The sequence below is a fragment of the Idiotropiscis lumnitzeri genome, chromosome 10 (genome assembly GCF_059441095.1).
Source record: "Idiotropiscis lumnitzeri isolate Australia: NSW breed Sydney's pygmy pipehorse chromosome 10, RoL_Ilum_1.0, whole genome shotgun sequence".
Taxonomy (NCBI): Eukaryota; Metazoa; Chordata; class Actinopteri; order Syngnathiformes; family Syngnathidae; genus Idiotropiscis; species Idiotropiscis lumnitzeri.
The window spans coordinates 7269294-7288940 of NC_142400.1; the positions used below are offsets into that span (position 1 = coordinate 7269294).

At 41.0% G+C, this 19647-nt stretch overlaps 1 protein-coding gene across 1 annotated transcript in view; it reads right to left on the bottom strand.

The window, feature by feature from the left end:
* The window catches only part of thsd7ab (thrombospondin, type I, domain containing 7Ab), an 82848-nt gene that overhangs the window by 47649 nt on the left and 15552 nt on the right, over positions 1–19647 (bottom strand). The window contains exon 2 of the mRNA XM_088306800.1: positions 1364–2189. Coding sequence (XP_088162926.1) covers positions 1364–2189 — 826 coding nt within the window. The remainder of the gene's footprint in view (positions 1–1363; positions 2190–19647) is intronic.

Genomic DNA, 19647 nt, shown 5'->3' on the forward strand with positions numbered 1-19647 from the left:
GTCACCATGTGGCACATGCTAGCACACTACTGATAGCGTCAGTATAAGTATAAATAACCACACCATAGTGAGGGCTTCCTGCACGTGTCAGACATAATAGTGTCATCGGCACGCGGCGCTTGTGTGAAGTTTTCTGCACTTTTTGCCAAAGTTGCGGAAAAACAAGTGTGAATATATCAACGTGAGGAATCAACAAGGCCGGCAGAGGACGGATGAATATTCATGGGCGTTGAGGGGCTGCGCAATCGCTTGTTCTTTGAAACTTGTGATGGGCGTCGCCGGCGAGAAACATGAATGAACACGTTTAGTGCATAATACATCACATCACATCCTTCACTACCGGGATGCGTGAACGGAGGCACACCAGAGCAGAGGCTTGCCTGCAAAGCTTTCCTGGAGATTAAAGAGCAGAGAAAACAGCGCGAGAAAATAGTAGCAGACACTGTGGAAATTCTCTGGAGAAGACGTAAGAAACAGAAAGAGCTCCTTATCATCATCCATGACCACCTTACACTATTCACACTAAGGAATGCTCAACTTTTATCATAGCGTGATGTCTTAGCATAACATTGGAGAAAACGTAGCAGTGTCACATAGTAGCGTAAAAGAGTAAATTTGAGCCTAAATTTTAAGAGTAACATCGTATCCTAACTCTGTCGCCCTATATCATCGCCTAAAATCTTTGCGTGATTTTGTAGCACAACTTTGTCGCTTCTTAATTATTTTATGTTACACCCCCCCAGCAAGAAGAAAACAATTTGCACACCCCCCCGTCCCCCCAGCACCCACTCTCCGCCACAACTATAAATAATAGCAATTTCGTTGCAAAACAAACCTACTTCTTACAGTTAATACATGCTGTGCACAATGGGCAAGAAGAGCGCCTCTGCCAACTACTGGAGTGGAGGTGCAATTACACGTCATTGTAGTAAGGCGGGAAAAAAGCATGTTCCAAAAGGTTCACACGTGCCCCCCTCAGCATCGCACCACCAAGTGTGTCATGACAGTCTGACATCATAGTTCCTCATCTTTACCTTGGTAAAATTGTGTGAGTTTTCACATTTCCTTATGAAATTATTTTAAAATTTCTCCCATTATGAAATGACACAACATTAAATTGTTCAAAATTTTAGCATTTTCTTTTGCCCCCCCAAAAAGCACTTTTATTTTTTAATTTCCAGTTTTTCTCAAAATATTTAAATTTATTCTCATCAATTGAAATAACTTCCCCATTAAGATCCAAGAAGGACTCTAATCCAACCTTTAATTCTCCCAATATGTTTGTCTGCGTTGTACACAATGTTCCAGTTCAGATGAGTTACTCAGAGTGAAATAAAGCAAAGAAGTTAAAAGTGGAACTCACTTGCGTGGAACCGAGCTGCTGTTCCTGTGAACGCAGGTGACGTCTCGGGTCTGGTATCCCACCTGCACGTCCCAGGAGGAACTCTCCTGCCGGTTCAGCCTGTTCCTGGTCCGTTTCTTCTGGATCAGTTCCCTGGTCTCGGGATCTTTGGCTCCTCCCCCTCCCTGGCCTTTCCCCTTGCGCCTCTTGGCCTGCCGCGCCGTCCGGGTCTGGGGCAGGACGCAGGGTGTCCAGGCGTCCACCCTGAGGCTGTACATGCCTTCCGGCCCTGCGCAGGGCCCCAGTTTGCAAGACTGGAACTCTGTCAGATTGGGACAAATGGATCCCCCGAAAAGCGGCGGGACCAGGACGCTTCGGACCCGATTGCGGAGACCCGTCCCGCAGGTTTTTGAGCAGGACGTCCATGGGGAGTAGTCAGAAACAACACAATCCTGAGGACACGGGATCAGACAAGCTTGCTCTAAGCGGGGCTGAGGTTCAAAGTACTCGCAAATGGCGTCCTCCGCGGGGGAGCCATCCGACTTGAGGGTGCAGCCCACCTCTCGGGTCTGGATACCCTCCTCACCCCCACTGCAGGTGAAGGGCCGCGGACCCCCGGAGGCCCTTGACGACACGGACACGCACGGTTTCCAGGGACCCAGACGCCAATCATACAAGTCCTTGTGCCAGTCGCACACGCGGAAACAGTTCCTTTGGTTGGACGGACGCAGCGACTGGTCACAGTTGGTGTGCAGCGTGGTCCAGCCGTCCACGTGGGCGCACCACACTGCTCGGCTCTGGCTGCCTCCCGGGCCGCAGTCGCTACCCATGCACCTCCCCCAAGGACCTGACAACAAACAAACAACAATTAACAACTACTAGAACTTGTACGCTCATACTACAACACTTGGGAACTCCGGCACCTGGAAAGGCATATCCTGCCAGTTTTAGACCTCTCTCTACTCCAAACACACCTGATTCAAATAATCGGGATCATTTCAGGGTTCCGCGGAGCTAGTTGATGTGCTGATCGTTTGAATCAGGTCTTTTTGGAGATCTAAAACAGGGAGGATATGGCTCTCCGGGAACCGGACTTCCCTACACCTGGTTTGAATTTCCTTTTTGTTCTCACTTGTAAAGTTGTCCCGATTCAAATGTGATCGGAAATCAGGGCTGATCACGTGATTTGCAGCTGATTGGTATCAGCTGGAAAAGATCGGATTTTTGAGTTTTCTTCGTTTCTAAAGTCGTATTTATTTGACTCGAACCACTGTTGACTTTTCACTATATAAGAAGTCATCATGTTGACATAGATCAATATTTTCCAATTTGATTTCCTGCACCTTTGGGTTGTTCTTTTTTTTCTTGTATTCCTTGCTTTCAAGTCTTTGTCTGACTTGATTGAAGGCTGCCAGTGTAAATAAAAGAAGAGTGTCGCCTCGTACTCGGGAAGAAGACTAAAGGGGAAGCGTTCAAGACTATTGACATGACAAGCGTAGAAACGCAATTAAGCTCATTAGGCCTCTCCACTCGGTGCGCTTCTGTCAGGGAGTCTTTTGAGCACTCATCCATAAAAAATAAACAATAATAAATGAGAAAAATGTAGAAATGTGGATTATTGTAGAAACAAAACCCCACTAGTGAACTTTCCCCTGCGCTGGGATTTGCTTCATTGTGATGACCCGCGGAAAGGATTAACTGAAGGGATTGTTATATGTTATTTATGGATGCAATTGATGCACTTTGTTATGAACGTAATCTTTTTGCTTTTACAGTAAATAGAGCTTCATAGGAGGAATTGTTCAAAGAATCTTGTGTTTTACTCCATTTTAATATTTGTTCAACTTCCCAACAGCAAAAGACCTTTTTTTTTTATCTGTATATTCATCCTGTATCATATAATTTAAAAAAAGGATATTATTGAAATCACATATTATTGAATAAATGAAATAAATATGTAATTTAAATTAAATATTAAATATATATGCCCGCTATATTACAACAAATAATATATTTTATTCAATAATGATATATTTAAATTATTGAAATGAAATACTGTGGGGAAAACTACAATAAATTTTAGAAAAAGAATGATGGTAAATATTTGTATATTTTTAAATAACATCTAATTAAAGTCAGTGAAAATGAAATCATATTAAATATATATTTTATCTAAATTAAATAACATTAATTATGGTATATATTTTCTATATTTTCAGTGTATATAAAATGTATATACTTGTGTAGTGTATAATACATAATCTATAATAAATCTGCATATATTACAGACATTAAATAATATTTACTATATGTGTATGATTGAACTAAAATACTTATGAATACATTTATTTTAAATTTAAATATGCTTGAAGTAAGATTAACCAAACAATGAATTATTTCAATTAAATCATAATGTTATGTCATTTATTGAAATAACATGTTCATTACTGATGTAAAATCATTTTAAATGTGTGTAGAGTTTAGGAATAAAAGACCAAATATGCAAACATTGGACTGTCGCTAATAATATCATCTCAGGTTGATTAGATGCCTCGTTGGGTACTGCTGTTTTGCTTAGCAAAATGTGCTAACGCCTGTGAAATGAGATGACCGGGTCTATTTGAGGGACGCATTTAATGGTTTTAAGTGTATGACGCACCCGGAGACTAATTAGACCACCTGGCATGAACCCTGCAGTCCCGTCCGTCACTGAGGTATTGTGAGACTTCTTTAATTCTTTTTTTAAACCCACACACATTCACGCGACACAAGCGCAGGGTGAATGTGACACCACCGTGGTGAAGCCAAGGCCGCAGGAACAGAAACGACGTTCATTAAAAAGACACCGGAGGCCCGGCGCGAGTTCAAAAGAGTTAATCCTTTGACGCTGGCTGGAATGAGGTCTACAGAGCTGATCCTAAGTCACCATGACCAATATTTTGGCCAAAGTCTTACTTGTATTTTATTTATTTTTTTACAGCTTTACTCCTCCTGCAAGCTTGAAACAAATCTAAACGTGCGAAAGACCCTTTGTAAAGTGTTCCGAAGTGCATTTTCTCACTTTCTCATTTTCACGAAAGTAGAGCCTATCTCTCACTTTGAGGGACTGAAACGATTACAAGATTCGTTCATGTTGTCCTCCAAATAAGGCACAAAGTGTGCTTGCTTCAATTTGTCACTTCCAGGTAAAGTTTATTGCAAAATCAACCAATAAAACTTTTTTTTTTTTCAAAACTTTGTCTCTTAAATCATCTTTCCCAAATGAAATGAATGGAAATTATTTTATTTGTTCCAGCCTCCCTCAAAACCGCGTTTTCAAAAATGAGGAAAACAGCACTGCAGTGACTTTATAAATTAAGGTAACATTCGTTGTTTTTGCAGAGGATAAAGAATATATACCAGCTAATATTGCTATACAGTCTGCTCAACTGTTTTCTAAGATTAAAAAAAAACAATAATGCAAAATGCCATAATCGGTTTAAAATATCCCTTCTCGCACAATACATTTGCCGTCACTCCGCTAACAAACGAACAAAACCGATCAACCACCATGGAGCTTCCACCCTCCCTGGGGGAGGTAATCAGCCTCAACTCTTCCTCAAAACGCCGACAGCCAGCGTGCCGGCGCGGCATCGATACATCTGCTTTGACTCAAACGCGAGTGGACAAGCCCGAACGTGACCTCCCCCAAGGCCTGCGACGGTCAGGAGGAGGACATGGCTGCGGGAAGTTGCGGCGTGTAATAGTGACAGTCTGCAACATCTGAGACCACAAGAAGCGGCTAAACAAACAACGCAGGAGAAGGGAGTTGCTTTGATTGCCCCACCAAGTCAAGCTGTGACTGACGTGAAAATGAGACATTTGTCCAAAGAAGGTGACGGTCAGGGAAGGATATGAATGACATATACAAGTCGGTAAAATTCACGCAAAATAATCTTTCTCCACTTTAGGCTAAAATCCACCACTTTGAAGCGATGGCCGGACTACAAAGTGCGAAACACTATGATGAGCCAAAAGGTAAGCAGAGCTGCAATTGAGTTCTGTTGGATGAACAGATTAGCGTTAGCTTCTCCTAAAATGCAAAAACTTGATAGATGTCGATAAGTCTAATATTAAATAATGATACAGTTATGAATTATCATATCTATGTCGGATTGTGTGCTTGCCATGTCATTTATTGCGCATGTAAGAGCCCTTCTAAATTTTTTTTTTCATCTAAGGCTCCAAATCCCTTCCTGACAGCAATATCCCTCACCATGCATGTCGTTTCCCCGCTAATCTTTTTTGTATTCTGCGGATTAAACCGTGTGGATTTTCTTTACAATCTGTGAATGAGTTTTAAACAGCACGTTAAAAAAAAAAAAAAGTGTCAAATCCAGGTTGCTGTTGTGTGTGCGTGTGTGTGTGCGTGCGTGCGTGCACGAGTATGCAACTCTAGAGGGAGCGCGACGTTGACGGTGATGATGTCGCTTTATTAAGACAAATTGTCCAATCACGTGGCGGGATGCGCCGCCCTCAGCGTCGGGATTAGATTATCGTCTCCCACAATGCATCACTTTTACATCCCTATCCAATAAAGGGTGAAGGGAGGATAGGCGGGTTGTGGGGGTGTCTGGTTTCCAAGGCGTGACGACACAGCAGTGGTGAGAATGATGGGTGTAAGTAAAATTAGCCCAAGGAGTGTGGCGTCAAATCGGGAAACAACACAACACTCTTATCATGCTGATTTTGTTCATTCTATGTCGGTGTTAGCGCAAAAACACAAAACCGAAACTAAGCCACATGAATGCAAACTCCGCATAAAGTGTTGCTGGTGTGAACTCCAAATAACGTTCAGATAAATGCAGGCTCTGAATAAAGATATTCTATATATACCAATACTTTCATATTTAAACTACAGATACACGACATTGAGTACAAGGCCGGACCGAAAACCGAGCGCACAAAACCGAGCGGGGATTTTGTAAACCGTCCCACCCCTAATATGTAATCTTGCATCTTTAATACAGCCGGCATACGCGCAATGCAAAGACTAAAAAAAAGATGGAAAAAGCAGAATGACTTTTAATAACAATATTTAATACCGTGCTTGTGTGAGTGGGAGGATTAAAAGATACGTGACAAGATGAAGTTCTGACTAGCGCCAACGCATTTGAGACGAGTTTGGTCGCAGTCTCGAGACCTGGACATGAAGTTCCTGCTTCCAAAGAGCTAAGGGGTCCATTTTTAGAAGCCTTAGGAGAGGGCGTCATCAGTTGGCAGGTGGAAGGTGTTGGCTGTGAACATTCGTCTTGGTGCCAAGCGTGAGCGCACACACACACACACACACACCCCCACACACGCACAAGCGCATACGCAAACGCACAAACACACACAAGGCCAAAGGGTGTGATGCCCGGACTGCCTTCTGTCAGCAGACTTCACGCTTTTGCTTTGGTTTTATGAGGAAGATGAGGATGAAACGAGGGAATAATGAGGCGGAACCTTTGCAAGTTTTGGGTGTTGTTTTTACATTCACACTTTTTGAATTGCAAAACAGGAACGCAGCTTGAGTTCTTCTTTCATGTTTGCTATTGTTTTGCTCCCACGACTACAATGAAAACACTGGAACCTCTTAAAGCTTACATATCGTTCATTTTCCACGTTCCAGGTTAAAAGTAACCTCATGATAATTATTGATAGAAAATCATGAAAAAAAAAAAAATTTTTAAGGAAAAATTAAAGTGTTTTTTTTTTTTTCTTTGGACATATTTTTTCTCTGTGGACTGGTTAAAACACCCACAAAAAAATTCAACACAATTGACACCAATTTCTACACAATAAATTACAGCATGATCCATTCCAATTGCCAGACCAATCATGTTACTCCAATTGCAACGCGACACAATATGATTCACTCCTATTTATGATAGCATATGATTCACAGCAATTTGATTTCATTCAAAAATATTAGACTGAGTCCAGTTGTAATACAATTCAGTTCGCTTTGACTCAACACAATCGGATACAAGACAATTCACTCAATTGCAAAACGATTCTATTCCATCCAATTATGAAGCAATACAAATTATTCCACTGACTATACGGTGCTATGTGATGCACTTCAGATAGAACACTATAGAGTTCATTGTCATTATTAGGGCTGCATGATATTAGAAAAAAAATGCAATATGCGTAATTTGTATTAAATATTGCGATATTGATATCATTGTGATATTTAACATGCGTAACAAGAAATGACATTTTTATTACTTAAGGAAAAACTCAATTTATTCTCAGCTAATTGTAATATCCATCCATCCATTATCTGTTCTGCTTTTCCTCACAAGGTTCGCAGGTGTGCTGGAGCCCATCCCAGCTGTCTACGGGCAGTAGGCGGGGGACACCATGAACTGGTTGTCAGACGACAATCGCAGGGCACATGTAGACATGCTCGGTCGGGCCATTATCGCAATGGTGATATTTGTGATATATTGTGCAGCGTTCCTAATTATAATGCAATGTAATATAATTAATTCCATTTAGCATATTTTATGACTAACTGCAGATAATGATAAAACACGATTCACTCTAAATTCTTTCATTCACAATGATACAATTTAAAAGATGCTGTAAGATCCAACTCACTCCAATTGTGATTTTACACAATTTTTGTACACACATTGTTTCTAAGGCTCACAGGGTATTTAATATAATTTTGAAACTAAAAAAAAAATAATAAATAAATCATTGTTGCAATGTGGATTGAAGCCGTGCATCTCAATTTTACCTCAAATGATATCCGTGACACACTTTTCCTGAACTGGGCCATCACATCTTTAAAATTCGACTTGAATTCCTGACGAGTTAAATCGTCTGTGAGTAATACAGTGAGCCTCATTAGTTGGAATTCAAACACACTTCAGTAGTCTCGCACTTCATTTATGAAGACTAAAGCACAGCGTGAGAGTAGAAAGAACCGAAAAAAGTACCACAGTGTCATTTATTCATGATGGACACTGAGGGCAGGTGGAGGTAGTTGCTCATTCCTCTGACTTATTCCTTCCTAATGACTTTTTCCTTCTTTGTAGAAGGAGATCCCGGGCAGAGTAATGAGACATTTTTGCAGGCATGGCAGCGGCCACACTGACAGCATCACTTGGGAGCTCTTGTTAGCGTGTCCGGCCATAATTGCACAAGATGTTATCGGGGGCTGGGGCACCGCAGCAAAAGGCCAAGGAGGACACACGCAGGTGTATTCCACGCATATTCCAAAATGTAATATATTATACATATATCACCGTGGCATCCGAATTATAATGTGACATACGACGTACTTGTGTGTTACTTTCACCAAAACAACTGACGAATTCGACAGTATGACATTTAGATTTTAAACATTGTTGGTTTTTAACAAAATAACAATGTTAAAACAACACTTTATAAATAACGATATTCATTAAGACCCAGTAAATGAATTCTGAGATTTATTTTGAAATATATTCAATATATCCTGATTTTTATTTTTATTTTTTTTAACATGGCGAAAAGGACACCCAGGGCCTCATTGGGCGTCTGGCACGATTCCCCGCCATATGAAAACTTCTGGTGCAATTGCTAGCTAGCTGTGCCTCCACTCTGAAAAACATCTTCCCGCCAGATAGTCCGCTGGCGTTTTAGAGTGCCTCATTGTTGATGAGTGAGTGAGCAGACATGATAGAGAGAAAGGCAGAAGAGAAAGGAGGGGTCCGATTTGACAGCTAGCATGTGGCTTCAGGCTGGGATGCTTTAGAGCGCCTCGTTGTGGCATGGTACAATCAACCACTTTTTTAATGAAGCATTTTACTGTTCTTTAACTTATTCACTTTCTTGAAACACTCACCACCAATAAAAAAAATCCCTGGTTGAAAAATAAACAATATTTACCAGCTTGATAATCTACAAAATTCGACAGGCGGAAAGAAAATACCAACGTTTTGGGAGTGACTTCTAATGTTTTTGATGCGTAATGCTCTATCCGCAGTCGGAAATAACCCCGCTACTCTGGTCAGATAATTGCTGTTTTCAGGATGTCAGACTTTTTACAGTCAGAGGCGGGCGTCCCGAAATTATGCAGAGGTGGCCTCCTCGGAATTTTATATGCATGAAAAACTCTGTCATCTGCTTTGCCATGGCCCAAATCATCTTAATTCTTAAACCAGAGTCACTGCGAGCGGAGCAACGCAAAGAGAATTAAGTCAAGCGCGTATGAGTTTAAAACGCCTACGGGTTGCTTTTTATGCATCCAATGAGTGGACATGGCGAGAATAGAAAAGACACGTTTAATCTGGGGGTATAATATTACTGACTTTTTATTAGTCACACTTTGCATCCGCCTTTCCTTTTTTTTATTTGGAGGAAATGTTTCTATTTGAACTTTCATTCTGGCTTGAAGCAGCCATTTCCAGAGGTTCCTCCAAGACAAACTCATCCGAGAGAAATGCGAAACACCTGCTACAGAATACTACACGAATGATTATTTTGGCCATTTCCAGGGGTTGTTCAAAAACAAAAACTGATCCGATTTGGTCCCATTGCTCCCGAATTCGAAATATTCTATTGCCTGTAGTCTGGCGATGACGTTTGATGACTCGCCATAAAATACAATTATGATTCGAAGTAGCCATGTCACGGGCAATTTGTCCTTTTGGGTCCTGAAAAAAAAAAAAAAAAAAAAAAAAACACTCAACATTTTTGGTTCAGGTGTGGGCAAACTGCGACCCGGGGGCCACATGCGGCCCGTTAAACGTTTTAATCCGGCCCGCCGAACTTGAAAAAAATTAAATGACTAAACCTTGTTAATGTTTTATATTCGAAATACTGTGGTTTTTCAAAGACGCTGAGAGAATGCTTTTGTTTGGTTTCATTTAAAATTATTATTCTTTTTTTTTTTTTTCTCCGATGAGGTGAGGTTACCAAAACACTCCGTCCATCTGCTCCTGGTCCGGCCCCTCTGTCAAATTTTAGAACACATTGTGGCACGCCAATCAAAAAGTTTGCCCACCCCTGATTTTGTTCAATTGCTCAAAAATGTGAAATATCTTGACAGTTGTTGTACAACGCTAGACTGCGCGGGAAAAATTGCTTTCGTAATTGCATGGAGCTGGGGCGAAAATACATAGGAAGGCTGGCGTTGAATTTTTTACGGAAAATTTCACCATTTCTCAATTGTCTTACAAAGACAAACTTGCGATCAAATTTGAACCATGTATACTAGACAACTAAAGAACAGCTGCCATTTTGTGGCCACTGAGTGGTTTGCAAGCCTTCATCGCTCAGTGTAATACAGAGTTTAGGGTAATTTTTTCCATTTCCAGAGGTCCTTCAAGGACGAATTTGCTACAGAGATTGCAAAAAACTGTGAATTTTCACCATTGCGATTGTCCCTGTAATCATGCTACTTTTGTAACCCCCAACACTGCGTTTCAATATTTACATTAAGAAAAATTCCATCTAATTCACAGAGGAGGTAAAGACAATTCCAGGATAGCATCAAATAGCAGCTTCCCCTTATTTCCCTCGCCGTCGCCCTTATCAAATGGCGAGAGTGCCGAGGGACAGATGATTGATTACTATTAAAGCTGTCAGCGGCGGCCCGGCACTGGTCTGCTTGTGCGACAACTGCCGCTCGCCGAGAATAGATCTGACGAACGACAGCTCGTCGCTCCTCCCGCGGGGCGCAGCTCGCTTGCTCTCTCGTGCTAATTTGTGCCAAAAAAAAAAGAAAAGAAAAAAAAAAAAGCCCACGCATCAACTCACAGATGGGAGGCAGGAGTGTATTTTGCCGTATGGTGGCTTGGGCTATGTTTGTCGCAACAGGTCAGTCAGACGCCCGTTGAAAGAAGAAGAGCATCCCAGTATCGGCGGTTCATCATTCGTGCCCTCACAGTATTGCAGATTGTTACGCGTTTTTTTTTTTTTAATGGGGGTTTAGAGTTAAATAAATATATAAGGTTAGCATTATTCTTACTAAATTCTGGTAACAATTCCTTGTGGCTGAGCCAACCATGAAAAACAGGAGTTGGCTCCCCTGTAGTAAAATTAAGAAATATTAAAAGAAATTTTGCAAAAAAAAAAAACATATGCAGAGGTCCAAAGTATTATTTTTAGGGCATACAAGTAAAAAGTCATCCGCCATCTAAAAAAAAAAAAAAAAAAATCATGTTAAATAACCAAGTACATGTATTACAATAAATTAGGTGTCGGAGACCAGGAGGTAGAGGAAACTTTTAAACTCCTGAACAGAAAAATGCGTCAGGTTAGAACTTTGTGCATAATTTCCATCTGCAGTCTCGGTGACAGGTAAGAAAGAAAATGAGAAAAAAGAGGAGAAAAGAAGTCAGTGCTAACAGATTTCAGTTCTGAATTAAACTCAGGAGAAAAATGACTGAATTAGTTTATGGATTGAAATTAGAATTCTGATTTTCCAAAGGCAGTTTTGCTTAATACGACGCAATCTACAGGCCGTCCTTGTCGCTGTTTGTCGTAACTTCTCACCGCCGGCGTTGGCTTTCAGGGGATAGACTCAATTAAGCTTACAAGGGAAGAGAGTCATATAAGGCATCCTCGCCGCTTCAAATTCTCCAGCGGGATTTGGGGAGAACATTAAAACAAAAAAAACAAAAAATGACACGCCATCATCTCGGTGTCAGTGATGCAAGCAGGAAGAAAAGCGGAGAATGATTCATGGGGGGATGATAAACAAAGCGCAGGCGGGAGATGTTACGCTCTGCTTTCCACTCAGGGGGAGAGGAACTGTCAAAATGCAGAAGAGGCCTTGATGAGGTTTAACGTTTGATCTGATGTCAAGCACTCGCCGAAAGGGCTCTTTTCCTTAATTGACCCTCAGTGGGGATGACTTGATCAACAGGCTCAATGTTCAAGGAACTGGACTTTTGATGGGTCATGATGTTGATACTTGCATGTGGTTGGGGAATGTCAGGCAAAGATTGTTGTTTGGTGTCATCATGGAAGTTTAGGAGAATTCATCTAAAGAAGCGGTTTGTGCTTGGCAACATGGAAGTTGATGCACAAAAATAGTCTCACGAAATCACACTCAAAAATAAACAGGAAGTCAGCCATTTTGCTTTGAAGCGAGCAGAATCAGAACATGCAAACTCCAAATCAAATCTACGACCTCTGCACTGTGAGGCCATCGTGCGAACCAGTCGGCCACTCTGCCACCCTTTCTAAATTATATTATGCAATATTATAAAGAGTCAAATCTGATTGATTTTAAAAAGAAAATAAATATTGATATTCAAACTGGGTCACTCTACAGCAGGGGTCGGCAAACCTTTTGATTGGCGGGCCACAAAGGATTCTAAAATGTTTTTTTGTTTTGGTAACCTCACCTCATCGGAGAAAAAAAATTACTTTTAAATGAAAGTAAATAAAAGCATTACAACAATATATATGTCTTTGAAAAAAACCAACATATATAGAAAATAAAACATAAACAAGGTATATTCATTTCATTTTTTTCAAGTTTGGCGGGCCGGATTAAAACGTTTAACGGGCCACATGTGGCCCCCGGGCCATAGTTTGCCCACAGCTGGGTTTGAGGCGGCCATTTTAAGGTCATTCTAGCAATACTTTGGGGATCCTTCAAACATGGAGAGAGACTTTGTCCGACTTCCCAAGAGTGCCATTTTGTAATGAAACCAAAGCCGTGAATGACAGCCTCCACAAACGCAAGAGTGTCAAGTGGAAACGAAGAAGCTGCGACCTCCTTCTGGAACACGGCAACTGACAACTCCCCACCTCCTCACCAATCTGTTAATTGGCTGGATACGGCACAGATTAGCAAACCCCGGGTGACTGTTGCTACGATCGCCATACGTAGCCGTCTCAGGAACTTTGTCTTCTGCTCTAAAAGTCAATTTGTCCGCAAGCAGTGTGAATGATGCCCCTTTAAAGAGGCCATCTTGAGACAAACCTCCCCGAAGACATAATCATTTCGAGGGCCCGCTCGATAATTCCGGGGAGGCAATCAATAAGAGCGAGCAAGCGTTTTGTGCACACACATTTAGACTGGCGCGAATAAACCGGGCGGGCTGCCATTGCCTCCATATGGCGACATGTGACGGCACGCGTATGTTTGGGTGCCAACTGTAAGTGAGCAGTCAAGTGAAGCAGGCCTGCTGATTCAGCAGCTGAGGCGTATTACTGTCATAACACTGATTCATTAAAAAAGTGAACATTTTAAAAGGGGCATTTTGATGTGAAGTGACTTAATTGCTTGTGCAGCGAACCCACGTTTATCGCTCGGGATACATTGCAGACCCAGCCGCGACCGACTGATTGACTGACACTTTGTAATCATGAGGCTTTGCTGTTGTGTTTATTCGACTTTTTATTTATTTTTTTTTTTTTTATGGAATATGTACTAGACCCAAAATGGCCGCCCCCTGAGATGGACAAAAGCAGGTGGATTTTACTGCTAAACTCATATTCCACAAATAAAATATTAATCAGAATGTCATGTTTAGACAAGTGGGGCCTCTTAGAATATTTTCATGTCAATAACATTTTTTGGCAAATAAAAAAACTCCTTTGCAACAATCTGTTCTATGTGTCCCCACAAGTCTGAAACCTATAATAATGTGTTTGTGGAATATGAATTAAGCAGAAAAATCCTTGCCTGGAAATCCAGACCTTGTGCGTAGTCACATCACGCGCATTTCTGAGGTGGGGCAAACCTGCCCACATCTTCTTTTGAAATGCTTCCAATGCCGTCAGCGTTACATTGACAATGCTTTCCTAACCAAAACACAACCTGTGTCGTAGAGTGAAGACTTAAAAAAAAAAAAAACATTTCTGATTATTGTGGTTTGCGTCTTTCAGCGCTAACATTAGCAACCAAAACCAAGTGATGCTAAAAATGTCGCTGAAGTGCCGCCAGCATTGAAAGCGTTGCACCAACAAAAGGATGCCAGCCATTTTCTGCTTTCTGCACTTTGCACAGTCGCTCGGTCTTTAATTTGAAAAATAAATATATTTATCAAAAATAATAATTCATTTTTGAGGAAATGAGAAAATGTGTCAAAAACACCATTTGAAGCCAATCAGCTGCTGTTACTTTTCGAGGTCAGCGGCATCAAATGAAACATTTATTACCGACTTTGTTTACGATATGTCTTATTTATAGTGCTCCTATTAATGAAAATATGAATAGTAAGAATATTAAAACAGCAGCTGGCTGGCGTCTGTTGTGAAGCATTCACCAACAGAGACATGGAGGGCGAAAAAGAAACCACTCCATAATAACCACGGATGATTTTTACTTCTAGCTCAATAACAACATCAATCCAGCACCAGGACGAGTCACACGCCTCAAAAAGACGACTGATGTGACTCATTGGATGTGTTTCCATGGAGATCTATATCGGATATGAACATTAAGACTTCCCAAGGGCAAAAAAAAACCCGACAAAAAAAACAAAAAACGTAACAGTGGAAAGGATAGCCTAGCACCTGACTCAGAGCTAAAGCTATTCAATTTTAAATGCCTGGGTCTCTCATATGTTGGTTGTTGTTGACAAATGTCAACAAGTCAGTAATGAGATTGTGTTGATGCAGAGAATGATGCTGGCATGCTAACCAGGCCATTCTGGATTAACTGTTGTTAGTCAATATTCCACAGCACTAGACACTTCAAAGCGCTCGAGGAGTTTCTGCATCATCGCACATTCAAAGTTGTATCATCATTACTTAAGCTACTGGTGACTTTAAATGGGGCAGATAATTATCTGCATCGTCTGCGCACCCGTCATTTCATTGTAATTACTGCACAACTGGTCACTTGACTCTCCGCATGGTTTGGCCAGCTGTCAGTGGTTGGTGCTGCACAACAAATGGTAGCCTTACATTACATAAAGACTCTATACTCTTTGTTTGTCGTAGTTGCTTGTTACTGTGGTACTAATATGAGCGGAGACAGCCTCCGAGGCTCATAGCTTAACTAACAAAATTAAGTACCGTATTTTCATCGTCAAAAAACGTGGCATATGGGCGCCATTTCTGTATTTAACACGTACACTGGGCGCACCGCACTATGAGGCGCATGCTAGCTCGCGCATGCTAGCTCGCGCATGCTAGCTCGCGCATGCTAGCTCGCGCATGCTAGCTCGCGCATGCTAGCTCGCGCATGCTAGCTCGCGCATGCTAGCTCGCGCATGCTAGCTCGCGCATGCTAGCTCGCGCATGCTAGCTCGCGCATGCTAGCTTGCGCAAGACCAGCAGCTTTGTCAATGGCAGTCTTACATGTGCTGAAGGTGCTCTCATGACAACACAGCAGATGAACAATGTCAGGGGAAGGATGTCACTACTCACCACCCTCCTTACAGTCACCGTTTAAAATCAAAACCAAAACTATCACTGAACAGCATACAAGCAAACAATGAAACAAAGAAATACAATTAACACAACACATGCATCTCTCATGCCATTACCTTAATTACATCCTGATGATTTTCTCTGTCAACAAAATTTAGTGTTCTCCAAAAGTAATATGACAGCATAGAAAAAACATTCTGGGGAACCACACCCCATGGAGATGTAAAGTTGGGTATGAAGTATGCTAAACACTTACACTGTTACAAATCTCCTCATGAAAGAATCACAGAAAGAAAACAAGCAGATGTCTGGAATGGAAAGACTGAAAAGATTTGCAGAAGCGCTTGAGGCTCAGAGCTGACACTATTTATTGACATGCTAATTTCACCATTCTGGGCAACCTGATTTTCGACATCAAATGCTTTGTCTGCTTTATTGTAGTGCATATGTTGTTGGTGCGCATTAAATGTACATCTGTGCTACACGTGAAGTGCACGCTTTTCTTTCTCTGTGAAGTAGAATATTACAAGAAATGTCAGGACCCACCTAAAATAATGTCATCACCCACAAATCAGGCGACCCGAGACTTTCAAGGAAAGGACGTACATGACGCAAGGCCAATCATATAGAAGCCAGCAGAAATCTCAACGACATACATGAGCTGGAGGTCCATGGCTGGTACACACGCACACACATATGCACAAGCATGCGCACACGCGACAAACATCGCAAGGGCTGTAAGAGATAACAAGCAGCATCCTCCATGTCAATCACAGAGAGATCTATGGAATGGTGAAGAATTGGAGTTCTCCCCTCGGCGCCTCTGGAGACGCATTTCAGCACAGCAGTGAAAAGTAAAGAAAATGTGGGACTTTTTTGGAACAGCTTCCGCTCTTTTGGAAAGACTTTGACAACATGCCAGAGTTTATATCTAGGACTTTTGGTTGTTTACGATTTATTTTCAAGCAGATTTGACATTTTTCGTATAATATTGTGATGTTATTGTCATCAAATTTGTACGACTATATTCTTGTATTAAATACATTCTTGAATATGTCGATGCAAAATTTTTATACACATTTTGTATTCAATTTTTAATTTACTAGAATATTAACTTAATTTTACCCATCCAAATGAAGTAAAAAGTCATTAAACTGTCTTAGCCCCCAAAAAAATCAGCAGAATTTTTTTTGTTCAATGTTTTTAAGAAATGTAAATAGCAATGCATTCTAAAGTAGTGTTAGGAATTTATTCTCATTAACAGATTACTTTTCAGAGAAATATGACCACTTCTTTTACAAAATATTAACTTCATCCTGGTAAAAATTGTAATTTTGAATTTAATTAAATGTGGAAAATCTCATGTTATAAATTTTTTTTCTTGTTCGCACAATCTAAATTATTTTCAACCAACTACTGCTTAAAAAGACAATTTTATTTCTTACAGTATTTCAAATTAATATTTTCTGTTTTCTAGGTATAATAAAACATTTCTCACACTAAATGTCAAAACAATGACATAACACCGGTTTGGCGACGCAAGTATGACGCGGCCAGCAGTTTCGCCAACCTTTGAGGGAATAATTGTCCGATGAGTTGACGATCCGAGCTTTACGGGGAACAGAAATCCAGTGAAGATTCGAGTAAGGCCGACTTTGAACTCTCGTTGTGGAGACAAGAAATAAAAGGGTTGCCTTGCCACCTCCCGAATGATCAAGCTGGTCTGAGCGGAAGACCTCAAAGGCGCAATTTGGAATCTGAACCTGTTCTTTGACGAGCCGACTTTGACCCATACCGTATATGAATGCAACGTTGTGTCACTTGATCTATTTGGATTTGCTATTATTTTGTCAAGTCAAGCCCATTTCGTTTAAAAAAAATAAATAAAAATTAGTTCAAAAACAGACAAGTCCCAAATGTTCACATAACTTTAACTCATCTAATTCCAGCCATTTTCACTCAGTCCCAGCGTTTTCCTGGATTTGGACTGATTTTGCGAGGCCAACAGAATATTCTGTTCTAATGCTATACAAACACATAGCTATGACACAAAAAATACATAAACAAATAAATAAATAATAAAAATAAGCTAAGACGTATAAATACGTCTTTGGGAGGCGGGCACTACATTTTTGAAAAGGTATAAGTATGTCTTATGGATTGAATAAATTAAAATTACACTAAAACTGTTTTTATTTTATTTCTGGTAAGCTAAATTTTTTTCATGTAAAATGACGCCAGGGAGACTGCGGTGCTTTTGCTTTCTCAGTCATCCCTTCATATCCTCTCCAAAGGAGAAATGCGGTGTATATCTAAATATGAGCAGCATCGCGTGAGAGCACTGTGGAGTCAAGCACCACTTAAGGTTAATATCCTCAATTTCCATGCTGGAGACCCGCCGCTGACGAGAGAGCGCTCCTTTTCCGAGACGAAGCCTGGGATGGGTCTCGAGCCAGTTATGAATGTTTGCTCTCTGCTTCCAATGCAATTAATTGTCTGCCGAAGCTGCTTTTTACCAGAAGCTTGGGAGATCAAGTGTATCTTATGGTGTTTTGGAAAAAAAAAATGTAGTCATGATAGTTAAGTAGTTTAGATAGTAGTTAATTTTCTTTTAATATTGTCTTTATTTTCTGGTTTAATGTTTGCATTTTTTCTGTTCGTAGAGCTTGGTTGGGGACTGTCTCAATTCTGCTGCATATCTTCCAGTCGACCTCAGTGCTGCCCAGAGTGTTGTGACACAACACCGTACTACACTGAAGATGCACAACCTTAAATTTGGATTCCCCGTGGTTCTGAAGAATCACTTTTAAATCAGCAATACTGTATGACGCAAACTATTATATTAATCCATGCCTGTCTTGTTCAATACCCACAAACCATTCTCACGCTGGCTCCGGGTCTCATTTAAGGAATTTGTGGGTGTCCTGACATGACTCCAGATGTTGTTTTAAGCAAGGATTTTCTGCCCGAGTGTATGTGAGGGTGTGTGTACGAAATGTAGGTCAGTCCCGCAGTCGTAGCCGGCTGCTGAACCCTGCAATCACGCCGCGGTGATCAATGGAAGATGGCATGTGGAACGCAGCCATGCCATGGACCCTCGCTGTCCACATCATGTCTCACACTAGAAGAACAATTCGGACCACCATTCTAAAGCTCGGCTCTCCTTTGAAGACGACTTAAGACGAGTAATTGAACGTCCTTTAGTCTAAAATATCAATTGAGCTTGAGTAGCGATCCCTGTTCAATCACAATTCTTTCAATGTATGAATAACCTTTAGTTGGGCCTCAACATACTCAAATGGCCTCTTCCTGTGTGGAGTTTGTATGTTCTCCCCGTACCTGCGTGGGCAGCTGGGATAGACTCCTGCACACCCGCAACGCTTGTGAGGTGAAGCGGCTCAGATGATGGATGGATGGATCTGGCAAATGGTCCAACTATACAATGACTTCTCATTCACCGACTAATGTCGCAACATCACGAGCAACTGCGGGGTTGTTACTAAACTCTTTTAGTCAGTTGGTTGGACGGCTTGTCTGTCTGTCTGTCATTCAGCCACTTGGTCGGTTATTCAGTTAGCAAGTCAGTTAATTGGTTTGTCGGCCAGTCAGTTAACTTCTCAGTCAGTTAGGAAGTTACCCGAATTAGTCAGTCCAAAATGTTCTCAATCATCCAGGGAATTCATTCTTAGGGCATCCGATCGATTAAGACTGCTCTGTTCTTGTTTTCTTTGTCGGTCAGGCACGAAGTTGAATGGGTAGCTGTTTTTTTCAGTTACGTAGTCATTCAGTCAGTTAATGAGTTAGTTGGTGAGCTAGTCTCTTATCAAGTTTATTAGCTCGTCAGTCAGGAAAAATGAAACTGATTTTTTTTATCCATTTAGATATCAAAGTGAATTCACTTTTCTTTTCCAAAAGGGTTGCTAGCTTGCTAAAAAAAAAAAAAAAAAAAG